Source organism: Anas platyrhynchos, chromosome Z (assembly GCF_047663525.1).
Source record: "Anas platyrhynchos isolate ZD024472 breed Pekin duck chromosome Z, IASCAAS_PekinDuck_T2T, whole genome shotgun sequence".
Taxonomy (NCBI): domain Eukaryota; kingdom Metazoa; phylum Chordata; class Aves; order Anseriformes; family Anatidae; genus Anas; species Anas platyrhynchos.
Window position 1 is genome coordinate 13,099,652 of NC_092621.1, and position 15,919 is coordinate 13,115,570.

The window sequence follows — 15,919 nt, forward strand, 5'->3', positions numbered from 1 at the left end:
AGGGGTCATTACTGAGTCCAGTCTTGTTTAACATCTTCATGAATGATCTGGATGATGGGGTAGAGTTTACCCTCAGTAAATACGCAGATGACACAAAACTGAGCAGACCACCTTGCAGAGGGACCTCAGTAGGCTGGAAGCATTGAAGCTGACAAACTCGTGGAATTCAACAAGGAGAATCACAAAGTCCTGAACCTCAGGAGGAACAACCCCAAACAGTACATACTACAGGCCACCCAGCTGGAAAGCAGCTTAGCTTAGCAGAGAAGGACCTAGATGTCCTGTTGGATTCCGAGTTGAACATTAGTCAGCAATGTGTCCTTGTCACTAAGAAGGCCAGAGGTATTCTTGGCTGCATTAGGCAGGCAAACTATTGCCAGCAGGTTGAGAGGTGATCCTTCCCTTTAGTCAGTGACAGTAAGGCTACAGCTCTAGTACTGTGTCCACTTCCACCCTATACAGTACAAGAGAGACATGGACATACTGGAAAGAGTCTGATGGAGGGCCACCAAGATAATGAAGGGACTGGAGCACCTCTCCTGTGAGGTGAGGCTGAGAGACTCTCAACCCTGAGAAAGAGGAGGCTCCAGGAGGATCTCATCAATGTCTATAAATATGTGAAGGGAGGGTGCAAAGGCGATGAAGCCAGGCTCTTTTCAGCTGTGCCAGGACAAATGGGCACAAACTGGAACACAGGAGTTTCCACCTGAACATCAGGAAGTGCTTCTGTACTGTGCAGGTAACAGAGCATTGGCATAGGTTGCCCAGAGAGCTTGTGGTGTTCTCCCTCCTTGGAGATCTTCAAAAGCTGCCTGGACACAGACCTCAGCAACCTGCTGTGGGTGACCCTGCTTGAGCAGGGGACAGATGGCCTCCAAAGGCACCTTCCAACCTCAACCCTTCTGTGATTCCGTGAACAGCACAAGAACGAGGATGCTTCTTTGTTTTGTTCTCCTGTCCAGTTTTCCCTCTCAGCACTTTGGCTCTGTCTTTTGGCAGAGATACTTGTTGGAAGGTAGACTAAAATAGTGTTTTGCTAAAGGTTAGTATTCATAACATAGCTTAGGGTTCACAAAGGTCTTAAAATTCACTTAAAACTATTTACCACAGCTTGTGCCCTTTTTTTGGATCTAAATTTTGTGCATCTATCCAAGTGTCAATTACTTGATTTTTTTTCATTTTTACAAGAATGCAAGTTCATGTGTGCCTAAAAAAGGGAAGAACATTGCAGATGTACACTTTCAAATGAACATCTGTCTTACTGAAAAATCACCTGTAGCTCAGCAATACTAGTTTAAACATGCATGATGTTATAATACACTTGAATCATAGATCATAGACTTTTTCTGTGATCTTGAGCTGCGTTTTTATATAGTGCATTCTTTGGCATTTAGTAGGAATGCTGAAACGGAATTGTGTATCGCTCTTCTTTTTAAAAATAAATTTAAAAAATAGTCAAATTCAGGAATATATGTTAAGGAAACTTGTTAGAGGAGTGTTTTTACTGGGATAATGTTTTCTTAGAATCAAACACTACCAACTTCCAAAACTGAAGTTGCAGTTAAAAGAAATTTCAAAATATTTCAGGTATGTACATACGCAGTGCAGCCATAAATCTGCTACATAGTGATATGACAAGAACTTAAATACATACAAGCTATTTTAGAATTTATGGCCATAGATTACTTTCAGATCCTTTTTTATCTAAATTTTTGGGACTTATTTTTATGCTGGCCTTATTTTCATCATTACTTTGGACAGACTTTTTTGTTTCAGTTGTCAGATTGCATCCTCCTTGTGCCACTACCCTCTTATTTCTCCTCCACCCTTTCTTGTCGCCCTTCACCCCAGCTCCTGATACACAAGTGAGAACCGTCTGCCACAGAATAAGCTGTGGCTTTTTCTTTTAAATTACATGTTTAAAAAAAAAATAATCTTTCAAACCAAAGCATGTCACATCTGTGTTTCAAAATGTTTTCAAAATTTAGGGAGGAGAAACCAAATATGTTTTTAAAGTATTTTAAAAGTGCATCCTTTGCTTTAAACATAAAATGAACCTTCATCTGTATAGTTTATATAAAATTGTATGGTATCTGTTTAGTTTTAATATGGGCACGTTCTGTCAGCTTTCTGTGTATGAATTTTAATCACAGAATCACATAATGGTTTGGGTTGGAAGGGAACTTAAAGATCACTTGGTCCCAACCCCCTGCCTTGTGCAGGGACACCTCCCACCATCCCAGGCTGCCCAAAGTCCCATCCAGCCTGGCCTTGAGCACTGCCAGGGATGGAGCACCCACAGCTGCTCTGCGCAGCCTGTGCCAGGGCCTCACCACACTCGTTGTTAAGGGCTCATAGTTTTGCAAAAAATAAAATAAAATTGTAACTAGCTGGTGAGTATCCTATCCTCTGGCGAGAACGTCTGCAACATGTGAACCTGCATGTGGACTCAGGGAACTTCCTGTAGCAAAAAAAAATACTGTATGAGAAGTGGCTGGGGGATGGATGACTTGCAAGTGTGTCCCTGTGGCTTTTACCGGTGGGTGGAAGATTCCTTGCCACCTGCCTCTGTGCAAGGCAACCAGTGTCCATTGAAGCAAATTTCGTAGGAGTTGATGTGTCCCCTTCTGTTACTCAGGACAATGAAATGATCTTTTCAGTGACATACGGAGGTCTCTGATTTTTTCAGGACACCTAGGGACTTTCACTCCTACTCTGGGATAGTTTGTGTGTGTTAATCTGGTTGGAATGCAGCACTTTACACCTTCTGGTACACCTTCTGGGAAGGTAGTAACGGCTGCATTCCTGGGGGATTATCACATCTCTGCTGGTAAAACAGGGAAGAGAAAATAAAGTAACAGGGAGGATTTATGAAACAAGTTTTCTGTGTGCAAATATTGCAGTAACTGAAATCAGTGATAGTAATTCAAGGATTGATGACTCCCAGGCACTCTGAATTTTGGACTGCTGTCAGCCTTCCGTGGGTCACTTGCTCTTCCCAAGCTGCAATTTGCACGTGGATTTTGGGTCACTTGCTCTTCCCAATTTGCACATGGATTTTGATGCTGTTTAATGACAGAATCAAATGTCTCATAGCTAAAATCACCTCATTTAAAGTCGTGTAAATTTATTTGTACTTGCACCATTTCAACTTCCAGAGTCACAGAATCACCGAATGATAGGGATTGGAAGGGACCTGAAAAGATCATCTAGTTCAGTACTCCTGCTGGAGCAGGAACACCTAGATCAGGTCACACAGAAATGTGTCCAGGTGGGTTTTGAGTGTCTCCAGAGAAGGAGACTCCACAACCCCTTTGGGCAGCCTGTTCCAGTGTTCTGTCACCCTCACTGTGAAGAAGGTCCTTCTCGTATTTAAGCAGAACCTATGTTCCAGCTTGCACCCATTGGCCCTTGTCCTATTATAGGATGTCACCAAGAAGAACCTGGCTCCATCCTCCTGACACTCGCCCTTTGCATATTTATAAACATTAGTAAGGCCACCCCTCAGTCTCCTCTTCTCCAAGCTAAAGAGACCCAGTTCCCTCAGCCTTTCATCAAAAGGGAGATGCTCCAATCCCTTAATCATCCTTGTGGCTCTACTCTGGACTCTCTCAAGCAGTTCCCTGTCCTTCTTGAACTGAGGGGCCCAGAACTGAACACAATATGTCATGTGGTTGTTAGCAAATTCTTTATACCTACATTGACAAATGGGGGAAAAAAAAGATTGATTTAGTATCCCATAATAAAGATGTGGGTTAGTTTCAAGCACTGCAGTACTTGTGACATGCCAGGTCGCAATTCGCTCCTGAATTTCCAGAATGTGACTGTAAAACTCAAAAAATGTGACATAAGATTTCTGTGTCCTGACTTAATGAAGCTCCCAAATCTTTTACTCATTGGCACAATCACTACCTACACAATTGTGTGGAACGTGAGTATATGCCCTGTTATAAGATGTTTCTAATTACTAGCAGGTTTGCCTTAGGAAGCTTAAAGAACTTAAGAGGAATGAAGCCTTGTTGAAATTTTTAGCTGAATTAACACTGCTTTAGGGAGTGTTTTTCTGTATCATGGTGTAAAACAGACATTCTACTTTAGACTTTTTATTTTTTTCTAACAGTTAAAGATATTAACATCTACTCACAAAGTTACCAATCTCCTTGTATATAATAATTTCTGATATGAGAGACTCATTTGATTAAATAGGAAATGCATATAAAGTAATACTGCTCTCTTCTTTTTAATAGGGATTATGATGTCGCAGTTTAGTATTTCTCAGAATTCCATGCGTGGTAGTCCTGCATCTTCCAATTATCAACAAACCACTATCTCACATAGCCCTTCCAGGTAATGCAATGTTTTAAATGGGGAGAGGGAGGGGCAGCAAAATTCAAATGCTTTCTATGATGACAGTCAATTCTTGTTGCAAGTATGTGAGTGGCAGTAAGAAGATCAAGATCAAGATAAATCTTGCATTTGTCTGACAGCAGGGTGAGTTTCTACTGCTGTAGAAGTCAAATATAGCACTTACTCACTTTTTTGCCAGTTTAATAATGTTTGTGTTATGAAGAGAGGTCATGATTCCCTACTCTCTCTCCTTATAATTTTGGCAGACCTTCTTACCTGCGTAAGGTGTCCATCTGCCTCCTCCCACCCCTCTAGTTGCTCTCTGTGGCAGATTGACAGTGGTGTCAGGAACATAGGAGAGAAGAGGGGATGTGTTTTGGCATGTATGGGTATGTGTCTCTTATGTACTAGTGTGACAGGAGGGTAGGAAAGAAGACTTGTTAAAGCATGGAGTGCTGCTTTAACAGTTACACAAAAGGCCACACATAGGAGGGCAGGCCTAATAGCCTAATAGCTTGGCCAACATTTTCCTCTTAAACTTGCAAGTTCTTTTTCAAATTTCAGCCAGTAGGATGTGCCTGTAATCTAGGTGTTTGTGAATATAATAAAGTACTCTGGATAAAAAATTGATTTTTAGTCCCATTACTGGGTGTTAGTAGATTTAATCTGCAATTATTAGACGTCATTATTAAAATAAACTTTTATTTCACGTTTCACTTCAAGTTAGTGTAATAATTGTTTTGGCAAATAAAACACTTTGTACAAACACCCACAACACTGTCAAGAGTGGTGTTTTGTTTTTACTTTTAGTTTTATATCTAAAATTGATACTGAAGAAGGTTTTATGAATTGTGATTATTACGATGTGCTGTGTCTCCTCAAAATTCTTGCAAAATCCTTGCTTTCAATATTTTGCTGTTTCCTTCTGTGGAAGCTTACCTTCATAAGTGTTATCTGTAACTCAGAACATGTACTTATTCTATTTTTATTTTTAAAATTGATACAAGAAAGTATGTAAGTTGTAACATACATTAATGTCACAAGCCTGTTTGATTTTTATGGCATCCTATCTTTAAGATCAGTTGAAGATAAAGGCGATGAAAGAATAAGTTGTATTCAGTGGACTTTGTGTCAGGTCCTACGTGTCTGCCCATTACATATCTTCTTATTATTGTCATGTTAGATTCAGTTCTTTTGAAATCTTACTGGAAAAATCACATAATGGCTCCGTGTTAATCCTAGCAAGCTTGTTGTTATTTGATAATTAAACCTGAGCTGTCATTTTCATTCAAGCTTCTGATAAGATGGAACTAACTTTTGGAAATAGCATACCTTATTTTAGTAAATATTTATAACTTACATTGTTGTTCCCTTTCACTAGGTGGAGATCTTCTGAATGCTTTTTATTCTTTTATTTCCTTTTACTAATACAATACCTAAGTTGCGACTCTTAAGGAGCAATTGAATATAGGAAGGCATTGGTAGAATTAAATACAGCTTTTGAAGGGGGTTCTTGATTGCTTCAGAATTCCTTTGAATTCTGAATGAAGAATGTCTTTTCCAGAATTCATAATGTTCCAGAGGTATAATATTTCAAAAGGAATAATAAAATTGCCTAAATTTGCTTTTACAACTAATAAAAACTTTTTAATTTTTATTTTTAGCCGGTTTGTGCCACCACAGACAAGCTCTGGTAACAGATTTTTGGCACAACAGAACAGTCCGGTGCCTAGTCCATATGCTCCTCAAAGCCCTGCAGGATACATGCCATATTCACATCCTCCAACTTATACACCGCATCCTCAGTTGCAGCAAGGTAAGTATGTGATGTTTGTTATATTCTCCTATATCATGTCAGTTTTACCTTCATGTGCATCTTTCATGGCTTTTTATCTCTGTGAAGGAGCCATATGCTTAATTCAAATCTTTGCGTTGATAGAGGTTTGTTGTGGTTTTGTTTGTTTGTTTTTTAATTTAGCTTTGTTAACCTTCTCTGTGGAGTATCATAGAGTCATAGAATATCCTAATTTGGAAGGGAGCCACAAGGATCACCAAGTCCAACTCTTGGCTCCGCACAGGACCACCCAAAAATCAAACCATATGTCTGGGAGCATTGTCCAAACAGTTCTTGGACTCCAGAAGGCTTGGTGCTGTGACAGCTTACCAGGGCAGCCTGTTCCAGTGCCCAACCACCCTCCTGGTGCAGAACCTCTTCCTGATATTCAGCATGACCCTCCCATGTCACAGCTTTATGCCATTCCCTTGGGTCCTATTGCTGGTCAGCAGAGAGAGGAGATCAGCGCCTGCACCTTGCACCTCTGCTTCCCCTCATGAGGAAGCTGTAGACTGCAATGAGATCACCCATCAGTCTCCCTTAAGGGTTACAATATATATTCCAAAAAAAAAAAGGGGGGGGGGGGGGGGGGGGGAGAAAAAATACTAAAACATTTCTTGAGACATTACTCCCCTGTGTACAGCTATTTTGCATAGTTATCATGTATGAAAGAACAGAAAATCAGAACAAACCAAAAAAAATTATTTGATAGCTATAGCCATCATTTATCTGTACTAGCAAAAACCTCATTTTTGCCAGAGTAATTAAGTTTTGCTGCCAGCTTATCTAGCCTTACCAAACCTTTGTAATACAGACTAGACTAATACTAAGTTGGCTAGAATTATGCTCAGGGCATACAGTAACTGTCAAAGACGACCTTCAGAATGAATGGATTTCTGTGTTCTCCCCTTTTCTAAATACAATCTTGAACAACATGAACGCTGTTAAAGTATCTAGTCATTTTTTTTGTTGTTAAGTAAAATTCTCATTAGATTCTTCTAAATAATATGTTTTAAAGTTTAGTAATGTGCTTGGAATAATTACATACATATATATATATATGCATATGTATATACAAATATCACTGTTCTGTATGCAGTGTTGCATGTCTCATGAATACCTTGGAAGTTTCATGTACTAAAGGTACTGAATACAAATTATATAGAAGAAAATAAAGTTTGCTGTAGTCTTTAAGAAAATGATACTGACAGTAATTAGGATAGATGTGGAGAGAGCTTGACTAATTGTACATGGAATTTAGATTTTGAGTCCTCTTCAAAATTCAGATCTTAGGTATTTGATTCAATTCAAGGTATTTATGGCAAAAGTATTCAATCAAGTAAAAATTACTCTTGTTCAGATTCCAGACCTCTTGTATCCAACTCACTAATATCCACAATTATGTTGCTTTTTTGTGAAACCTTTAAGAGCTAATGAGAGTATGTATGTATCAGTGTAATTATTTACATTTTTTATATTTCAGCTTCAGTGTCCAGTCCCATTGTCACAGCTGGGATGAGGAATCTCCATGAAAGTAAAGTTTCAAGTCAGTTGTCTGGAAATTCAGCTAATCATCATGCTGATAATTCTAGACATGGCTCAAATGAAGACTACCTACAGATGGTGCACAGACTAAGCAGTGATGTATGTTCCCTAAACTGATTTATTTTGATAAAGCAAATATGTGTTAATCTGCTTTATGAGTCAGATATTTTATTGTGTTGTTGTTGATGTATAAAACCGCTGAAAACATTTTTCAGTTTCAGACATGTCTGGTCAACTGTGCATCTTCAACATGTGAAGCTTTATTTTATTTGGAAGATACCTGTTTCCTTTCAGTTTTTAACATTAATTCTGTTAAAGTTATGAAAGTAAGATATCTTTTATATATGTGAGTTTATCACATAAAGAAGTTTAAAGAAACAGTAGAATGTCGCTACATTTACTCTACATCAATATATTAATGCAAACAATACTGGATTCTAGATAGGTGCATAGTTGATTTATCTTTCTGAAAACCCCTGTAATTCTCAATTAGATTTGACATATTTGAATAACATATTGGGTAGTATTGTAGTAGTGTTGCCAAAAGCAAGAGTACTTATGGACATTTTTTCTTACTGGTCTACATGTGTTTTATGGTGGCCTGGTTTCTTTTAAGGAAATTTTCCAATAGTGACTTAAGTTCTCACGGTAGAAATTCTTTCAGAAATCTTGAATGCTAACTGCTCCCATAGTTTTTGTTTGTTTGTTTGTTTGTTTTTGTTTTTTTTTTAAAAAACTGTTGATTAATTTTCATCTTAATAAGGATCTCATCCTGCAGATGAATCTTGATGCAAGCTTTACAAGCTTGACACAATCCCTTATCATCTCTTAAGCAGAAAGCACTGAAGTTTTTGGCCATCTGTCTTAACAGTGTGGTCACAATGATACCTACAACAGTAGGCATAGCAGTAGTTAAAAAGCTTCATCAAAAGTTAGTGGCAAATAGCCCCCCCTTTAAAGTGTTTTCTTTAGCTTACAAAAACCGTGGGTAACTCCGAGAGGGTCACTAGTTTTATTAGACTTTATTTTTATTTTATTTTAAACAGAATTATTATGCTGAATAAATTATTACCTAGGAAGTAGTATTTGAAACAAAATAATTTTGTATTGAAGGAATCTATCATAATACACAATTTCAGATGTTTTTTCCCAGTCTCCGTTTCAGCAGTGCAAATTCTGATAAATAGGAAGCTGTTCTTGGCATAAAGTATGCATATATTCCCTAACTGTGTTAAAGGTACACTATCAGCAGAATCTTGCTTTTGTTAAGACAAGATTTTGGGAAAACTTTAATATTAGGATAATTTATTTTAGTGTTTACATTTCAAGGTATTTAAAAATGTTCACCAATTTTGTCATTCAAATAGTGCAGCCTCATCCTAGCTAAAGAGAACTTAGAAATGAAACTCGTTCAGAATGTACAGGCTGTGAAAACGTGAAACATACCATCATTGTTCGGTTTAATTGGTGAAATGCTAAAGGTAAAAAGCAGTAAGTCTCTCAGCAGCTGCCACCTGCTGAGAAGACAGTGGGGTTTGCAAAGTATTTGGGGTGGTGGTGGTGGTTCTGAGGGGGTTTCTGGGCCTCAACACCCTCATGCTGTGTGTGAGGAGGGACTGGCTGGCTGGCAGCAGATCTCAAGAGAGAGGCAGGTGAGAGCTGGGCACTGCCAGTTGCCTCCCCTGCTGGTTCAAACCAGGTGAGACCCATACCAGTAGCTGCTACGTGCTGGGAGGAGTGTGATGCTTGCAAGACACCTGGTGGGTGTCCAAGAGTGTTTCTTCACTCCTGACACCCTTGGTCTACTGTTATAATCCCTTCCCAGGGAGCTCAAACAAGGATGACCGCTCCAAGCTATGTCTTTGTACCCTGCAATGTTAGCACCCACTGGGACTGATGCAGCTGTCCTGACAGAACTACCAAGGGAACAGGCAGCCACCCAGGCCACAGAGTGTGTTGCAGTGTGTGCCCGAGGTTTCTACTGGTGCCTGAGGGCAGTAGCAAGAATACCTGAGGGAGGTGTGCCCTGGCAAAACAACTGCTCGGCTTCATGGCTGAGTTTTGAGAGGAAGTGGACAGGTTGAGGAGTATCCAGGCGTCTGAGAAAGAAATTGACTGGTGGGTTCCTTCACCAGTCGCTGGGTATATTGGTGAAGGAATGAGAAACACAGGTATTACTCTTCTCTGTCCTTCCAGATGCAGGGAATGATACTGAAAGGAAAAGGTGGATACAGCTTATCAATACCTGCCTCCAACACTCATGTCACCAGCAGAATTTTGGGGGTTTTGATCTTGGGATAGTCTATGCATGCAACACCATTCTTCCTGTGGCCTGACAGGATTCTCCATGGAGCTCAAAGGGGAAAAAGTATTTCTGTTAATCAGTTAGTGAGGGTGGTTTGAAAGAGCGTTAAAGTAGGTTTGAAGAGGAAAAAGGGATGAAGCCAAGCTTACTAGTGATAAACTATGGGATGGGATGGCATGATGATGTTTGTGGGGCAGTATGCTGCTGAGAACTTTCAGTCTGCTCCACAACATAGCAAGTACATTGGAGCATATTTGGAACAGTTGTATGCCAATGCACACAGTATGAGGAGTAAAGAGGAACTAGAAGCTTTGGCTGTGTCTCAGAGCTATGACATTACTGGCACAAGTGAGACTCCCCAGCTGTCTGTGTTCCTTATTGAGAGCAGGCCTGGGGAGAAGGACCTCGGCACATTGCTTGGTGAGAAGCTCAACATGAACTAGCAAGGTGCACTTGCAGCTCAGAAAGCCAATTATATCCTGGGCTACAACAAAAGCAGCGTGGCCAGGAGGATGAGGGAGGGGGTTGACCTCCTCTGCTCTGTTCTTATAAGATCCTATCCGGAGTCCTGTGTTCAGCTCTGGGGCCCCCAACATAAGAACATGGACCTGGTGGAGTGAGTCCAAAGGAGGGCCATGAGGAATCTCAGAGGGCTGGAGCACCTCTCCTACAAAGACAAGCTGAGGGAGTTGGGTTGTTCAGCCTGGAGAACAGAAGGCTCCAGTGAGACCTTATAGCAGCCTTCCAGTACCTAAAGGGGGCCTACAGGAAAGCTCGGGACAAGGGCTTGTAGTGAGAGGAGAAGGGGTAATGGCTTTAAACTAAAAGAGGGTAGATTAGATCAGACATAACGAAGAAGTTCATTTCTATGAGGGAGGGTAGTGAGGCACTGCAACAGGCTGCCCATCCCTGCTCAAGGACAGGTGGGATGGGGCTTTGAGCAATGCAATCTGGTGGGAGGTGTTCCGGTTCATGGCAGGATGGTTGGAACAAGATGATCCTTAAGTGTCCTTTCTAACCCAAACCATTAATGATTTTGTGGCTTGGTTGGAAATGTCCTATGACTGGAACACTGTGATGGATGGTTGTAGGTTCGTAGGAGAGCTAAGTAGCGTAGGCAAGACAGAAGAGTAGTGCTGTATATAAAGGCTGGGTTGGACTGTGCAGGGCATGCTGTTTGTATGACGCAGTTGAGAGCCTCTGGCCTTTAGGATTTAGGAGGAAAGCTAATAAGGCAGATGTTATGTGAGTCTCTAGATCACTCAACGAGGATGATGACAGTGATCTAGTATTATATAAAGAATTAAGGGAAATATTTATATCAGTTGCCCTTGTCACTGTGGGTAACTTCAACTTCCTAGATGTTAACTGAGACTACCATAAAGCAAACACAAACAGGTCTTGTGAATTTGTGAAGCACATAGCAGATGGCTTTTAGTTACTAAGGGAGGTGACTAGGAAAGGTGCATTCCTAGATCTGTAGTTTGTAAACAGAGATGGTCTTGTGGATGATGTGATGATTGGCATCTGTTTTTGCCATGGAAATCATGGAATTGTTGAGCTTAAAATCTCTGGTGATACAAGAAAAACTTTTGGCACATGCTACCCTGGAATCTGGGAAAGCAGACTTTAGTCTCAAGGAACTGGTTGAGGTCTCCCGGTAATTTGCTTTGGAGGGGACTGGGGTCCACAAATGGTGGTCACTTTTTAAGAGCAGTCTTTTAAGAATGTAGAAGCAGGTAATTTAATATAATTAAATTTATATAATTATATATATATAATTATATGTATAATTATATATAAATTTATATGATTATAATATGATTTGTATTGATTATATAAATTTATATTTATTAATTTGCATAATGCATTATAATTAATTTAAAATATTGGAATACAAGTGTGGCAGAAGGACAGCTTGGCTGTTGAGGGATCTCTTTTAGGAACCTAGATGTAAAAGAAATTATATAGACTTTGGAAACAAGGTAAGCCTATGCCAGAGGAGTACAGAGATGCTGTTTGCCGTTGTAAGGAGAAAACTCATACAGCCAAAGCTCTTAGTTGTAGTTGAAGCTGCCCAATACTTTAGTGGATAACAAGGAAAAAAAAAAAGACTTTTTAAGGTATGGTAACAGCAAAAGGAAGACTAAAGAAAACATCAGTCCATTACTTGGTGGCTGGTCACCCCACAAACAGGGATGAAGATGAGACAGACATTTAATGCCTTCTTTTCCTCTGTCTTTAGCACCAACAATTGGTCCTAGGACCACTGGAGTCCTGGGTTGGAGGACTGTAGCTGTGGGAGTGATAAACTCCCAGATGATGTTGAACTAGTATGGGATTTGCTGCTGTGACTGAATGCACATGGGGCCAGATGGAACTCATCTCAGGGTACTGAAAGAGTGGGACAATGTTTCTTTAAGGCCTCTCTGTTTTTTATCAATGGTCTTTGGAATCTGGAGAGGTTCCAGCTGGCTGGAAGCTTGCTTATGTTACTCCAATTTTCAAGAAGGGCAAGAAAGAAGACCCTGATAACTACACAGGCCTGTCCGTCTCATTTTGGTGCGTGGTAAAAGTATGGAGAAGATTATTCTGGGAGTCATTAATAAACACCTGAAAGTTGATCAGTCAAAAGCAGCATGGGTTTGTGAAGGGAAGGTCATCCTTTTATGACAAGGTTACCCACCTAGTTCACAAAGGGAAAGTAGTGGATATGTTTGGGGGCAGGATTTTAGCAAAGCATTTGATACTGTCTCTCACAATATCCTTCTGGACAAAGCATCAAGCATACCGCTAGGTATTGTATAAACAATAGGATGGGTGAGCAACTGGCAGAAGGTCAGGTTCCAAGAGAAGCAGTAAATATTGGAACATCAGGCTGGTGGCCAGTCAATACATGGTGCTCCCTAGGGCTCAATTTTAGGAGCAGTTCTCTTCAATGTTTTTATCAATAACCTAGACACAGGAGTTGAGTGCACACCAACTAAATGTGCAGATGATACTAAATTGGGAGGAGCCATTAATTCCCATAGGGCTAGATAGGCTTTGCAGAGAGATCTTTATAGATTCCGAGACAGTCAAAAGAAATGGTTGCCCTGTTGAACTCAGCACTGGTGTGGCTTCATCCTGAGTAATGTGTGCAGTTTTGGGCTCCACAATATAATGATGATATACAACTATTAGGATGTGCCAAAAGAGGTGTATAAAGGTGGGGAAAGGACGAGAAGGCACAATTTACCAGGTACAGATGAGGATCTTTGGTTCAGCTTAGAGGAGAATGAGGGCTGACCTCACTGCTGTCTACAACTTCCTCATGAAGAGGAGGGGAGAGGGAGGTGCTGATCTCTTCTTTCTGATCACCAGCGGTAGAATACGAGGGGATAGCTTAGAACTGTGCCAGGGTAAGTTCAGCTTGGATATTAAGAAGTTTTTCACTGTGAGGGTGGTCAGGCACTGAAACACGCCCCCCAGGGTCATGGCATCAAGCCTGTTGGTGTTCAAGAAACATTTGGGCAGTGCTTTCAGATACATGGCTTAATTCTTAGGTTGCCTTGTGTGGAATCAGGAGTTGGACTTTATGATCCTTGTGGGTCCCTTGCAAATAAGAATAATCTGTGACTAGTAAAAAGTATAAACTTGCACTTTTATTTGTAATTATACTTTTAAAAGATCATTTTAGTAGACAGAAAACTGTTTGAAGAATTTGGAGTAATTAAAGTTTTGCATCTATATATGAATAATAAGTTTAATCATGATGTTGCAACCTTTTCAGAAGCATTGTGATCTTTGGTATAGATACAGTTACAAATGAGCATTATTAAATCATAAAAAATAATAGCTTCAATAATTCTTTAAGGAATTTATTACATTAAAAGTTGTGAATAGTTACAGGATGTTGTGTATTTGCAATACATAATGTATACACAATCAGGAAGTACACTCCTGAAGTTCATTGCACATAAACTCAATTTAAGGACCATTCTTTGCAAAACTTCAGAGCATCCCTCAAATGTAAGTTTGCACTTACATTCCAAGATTTGATAAAACTCTGAAAAAGCAAATGAGCACTTCTGAAAAGTTATCAGCTAGAAAACGAATGCTATTTGCACCTGGAAGGTTATCTACCTAGTTAATATGTTTAGTTAACCTAATGAAAGATGTCTTTGCCTGTGTCCTTGGCAATTACGGGTAGAGGGCCTTTCCTGTCCTAGTAAAAATGTATACCCTAAACAGTTAATAAGCAATTTTTTAAAGTTGTAAGTAAATTAGTAATTCATATGCCAGGATATGGAATCATTTTTACTAACAATCACACACATGCAAGTTGAAGGTGTAATTCTTTTTATCGTGTTGAATCTGAATATTATATTTCTTTGCACACGAGGCTTTCTTCATGTGAGGAAACAACTCTTTCTGTAAACAGTGTTGCAAAAATAAGTTTATAGTACAGCATGAGTTTTAGATTCAGTTTGCTGTGGGGGCAAAGAAAACCTAATGGAAGTGTTTTCTAAGTTGCCCATGGATGGTGAGACTAACAAAATTTGGTTTCTTACTGATTCATATTATTTGCCCTGTAAGCACCTTCAATCCATAAATTTCAAACTCATTCCTTTGCTCTAAGCAGTGAGAACTATGCCTTCACAAGATGTAACATGTGTGGTGTCTAGTCTGCTGCTAGGCATGGGAAAATTGGCTGTTTGGCCATTGCCAAAGGGAGTATGTGGTAGCCTATCTATGCAGGCTTCTATCTCCTTCAAATGACAATTTAGCTTTCTGGCTTACTGCCTGCTGCTAACTTTTTGTAGAAACTTGTAGAAACTTAATTACTGTTGAGCCTTCTAACATTCAATTAATTAAGTTGAAAATGGTCCTAAGGACAAAAACTATTTAGGGCAGAGAATTCGGGGTAGGGAAGAAAAAAAAAAAGAGTGAAGAAGGAAAAAGTTATATGAAAGAACTGTGTTTGTGTGTAGATATCTCAATATAAGCTACATTACATATTAGCTACTGAAATAACCAAGAATCAGAATTTTATGAGGAAAAATATTAACAAACCACTTTGGAAGCTTCCCTTGCATGACTTTACTCTAAAAAAAAATAGACTTTTTGCAATTTGTTAATAATTACAGAAATAGTCTCTTCATAGATATAAGGGTTGTTAATTTGTTCTTCCCGAAAATGTTCTATAGACATTGTTTAAAAAACAATCCTAACACTATGAAATACTGTTCCATAAAATTTTAAATCTAGTAAGGTCCTTGACTGAATTAATATATTCTTGACCAGCAGAGGGCACCATGAAAGTGATTGAAAAAGAATTATTAAAATGGGAATCTGAATAGGGGCTTTCATATTTTATTTTAAGGTAGTGTGAGGAAAAAAGTCACATTTACATTCTTAAAGTTAGAGGACAAACATCCTTACCTTGTAATTGGTATATATTGTGAAGCTTGTTAGAAATTAGAAATTCCATTAAAGCAAGTTGTTTTGCACAAAACTGAAAATACACTAGAACTTATTTTTTTTCTTTTGGGAAATTTCTCTGAATTGCCATCAAGTTGTTTCCTATCTAACTCTCAAGGAGGCAAATCACTTGATAAAATCACTTAAGTTGTGACATACACATGACTGTCTCATCTGCTGCAATGGGCTTGCTACAGATTTTGTTCAGTCCTGATGTATGTATCCTGGAGGGGGTAAATACAAAATTTGCTTAAATGTAAAATTATGATGGTATTCAAGATAAGCTTTAAGGGTAGGCTAAGTAGAAAAAAATGTTTAGTTTGTTTTAAAAATATACTTTTTATGCTCAATATAAGTTGTTTTTATTATATAGAGTTCATACTTGTGCTTATCAGCCTTTTATTTCAAGTGCTTGTAACAAAAAA

The 15,919-nt window shown here is 39.2% G+C and overlaps 1 protein-coding gene across 8 annotated transcripts in view; it reads left to right on the plus strand.

The window, feature by feature from the left end:
- The window catches only part of NIPBL (NIPBL cohesin loading factor), a 163,652-nt gene that overhangs the window by 63,595 nt on the left and 84,138 nt on the right, over window positions 1-15,919 (plus strand). For 7 of the 8 annotated variants that reach the window (XM_038170866.2, XM_038170865.2, XM_038170867.2 and 4 more), the window contains exons 5-7: window positions 4,248-4,347; window positions 6,012-6,163; window positions 7,665-7,825. In XM_038170866.2, the coding sequence (XP_038026794.1) occupies window positions 4,248-4,347; window positions 6,012-6,163; window positions 7,665-7,825 (413 nt within the window). The other variant, XM_072031420.1, reaches the window with a different exon arrangement.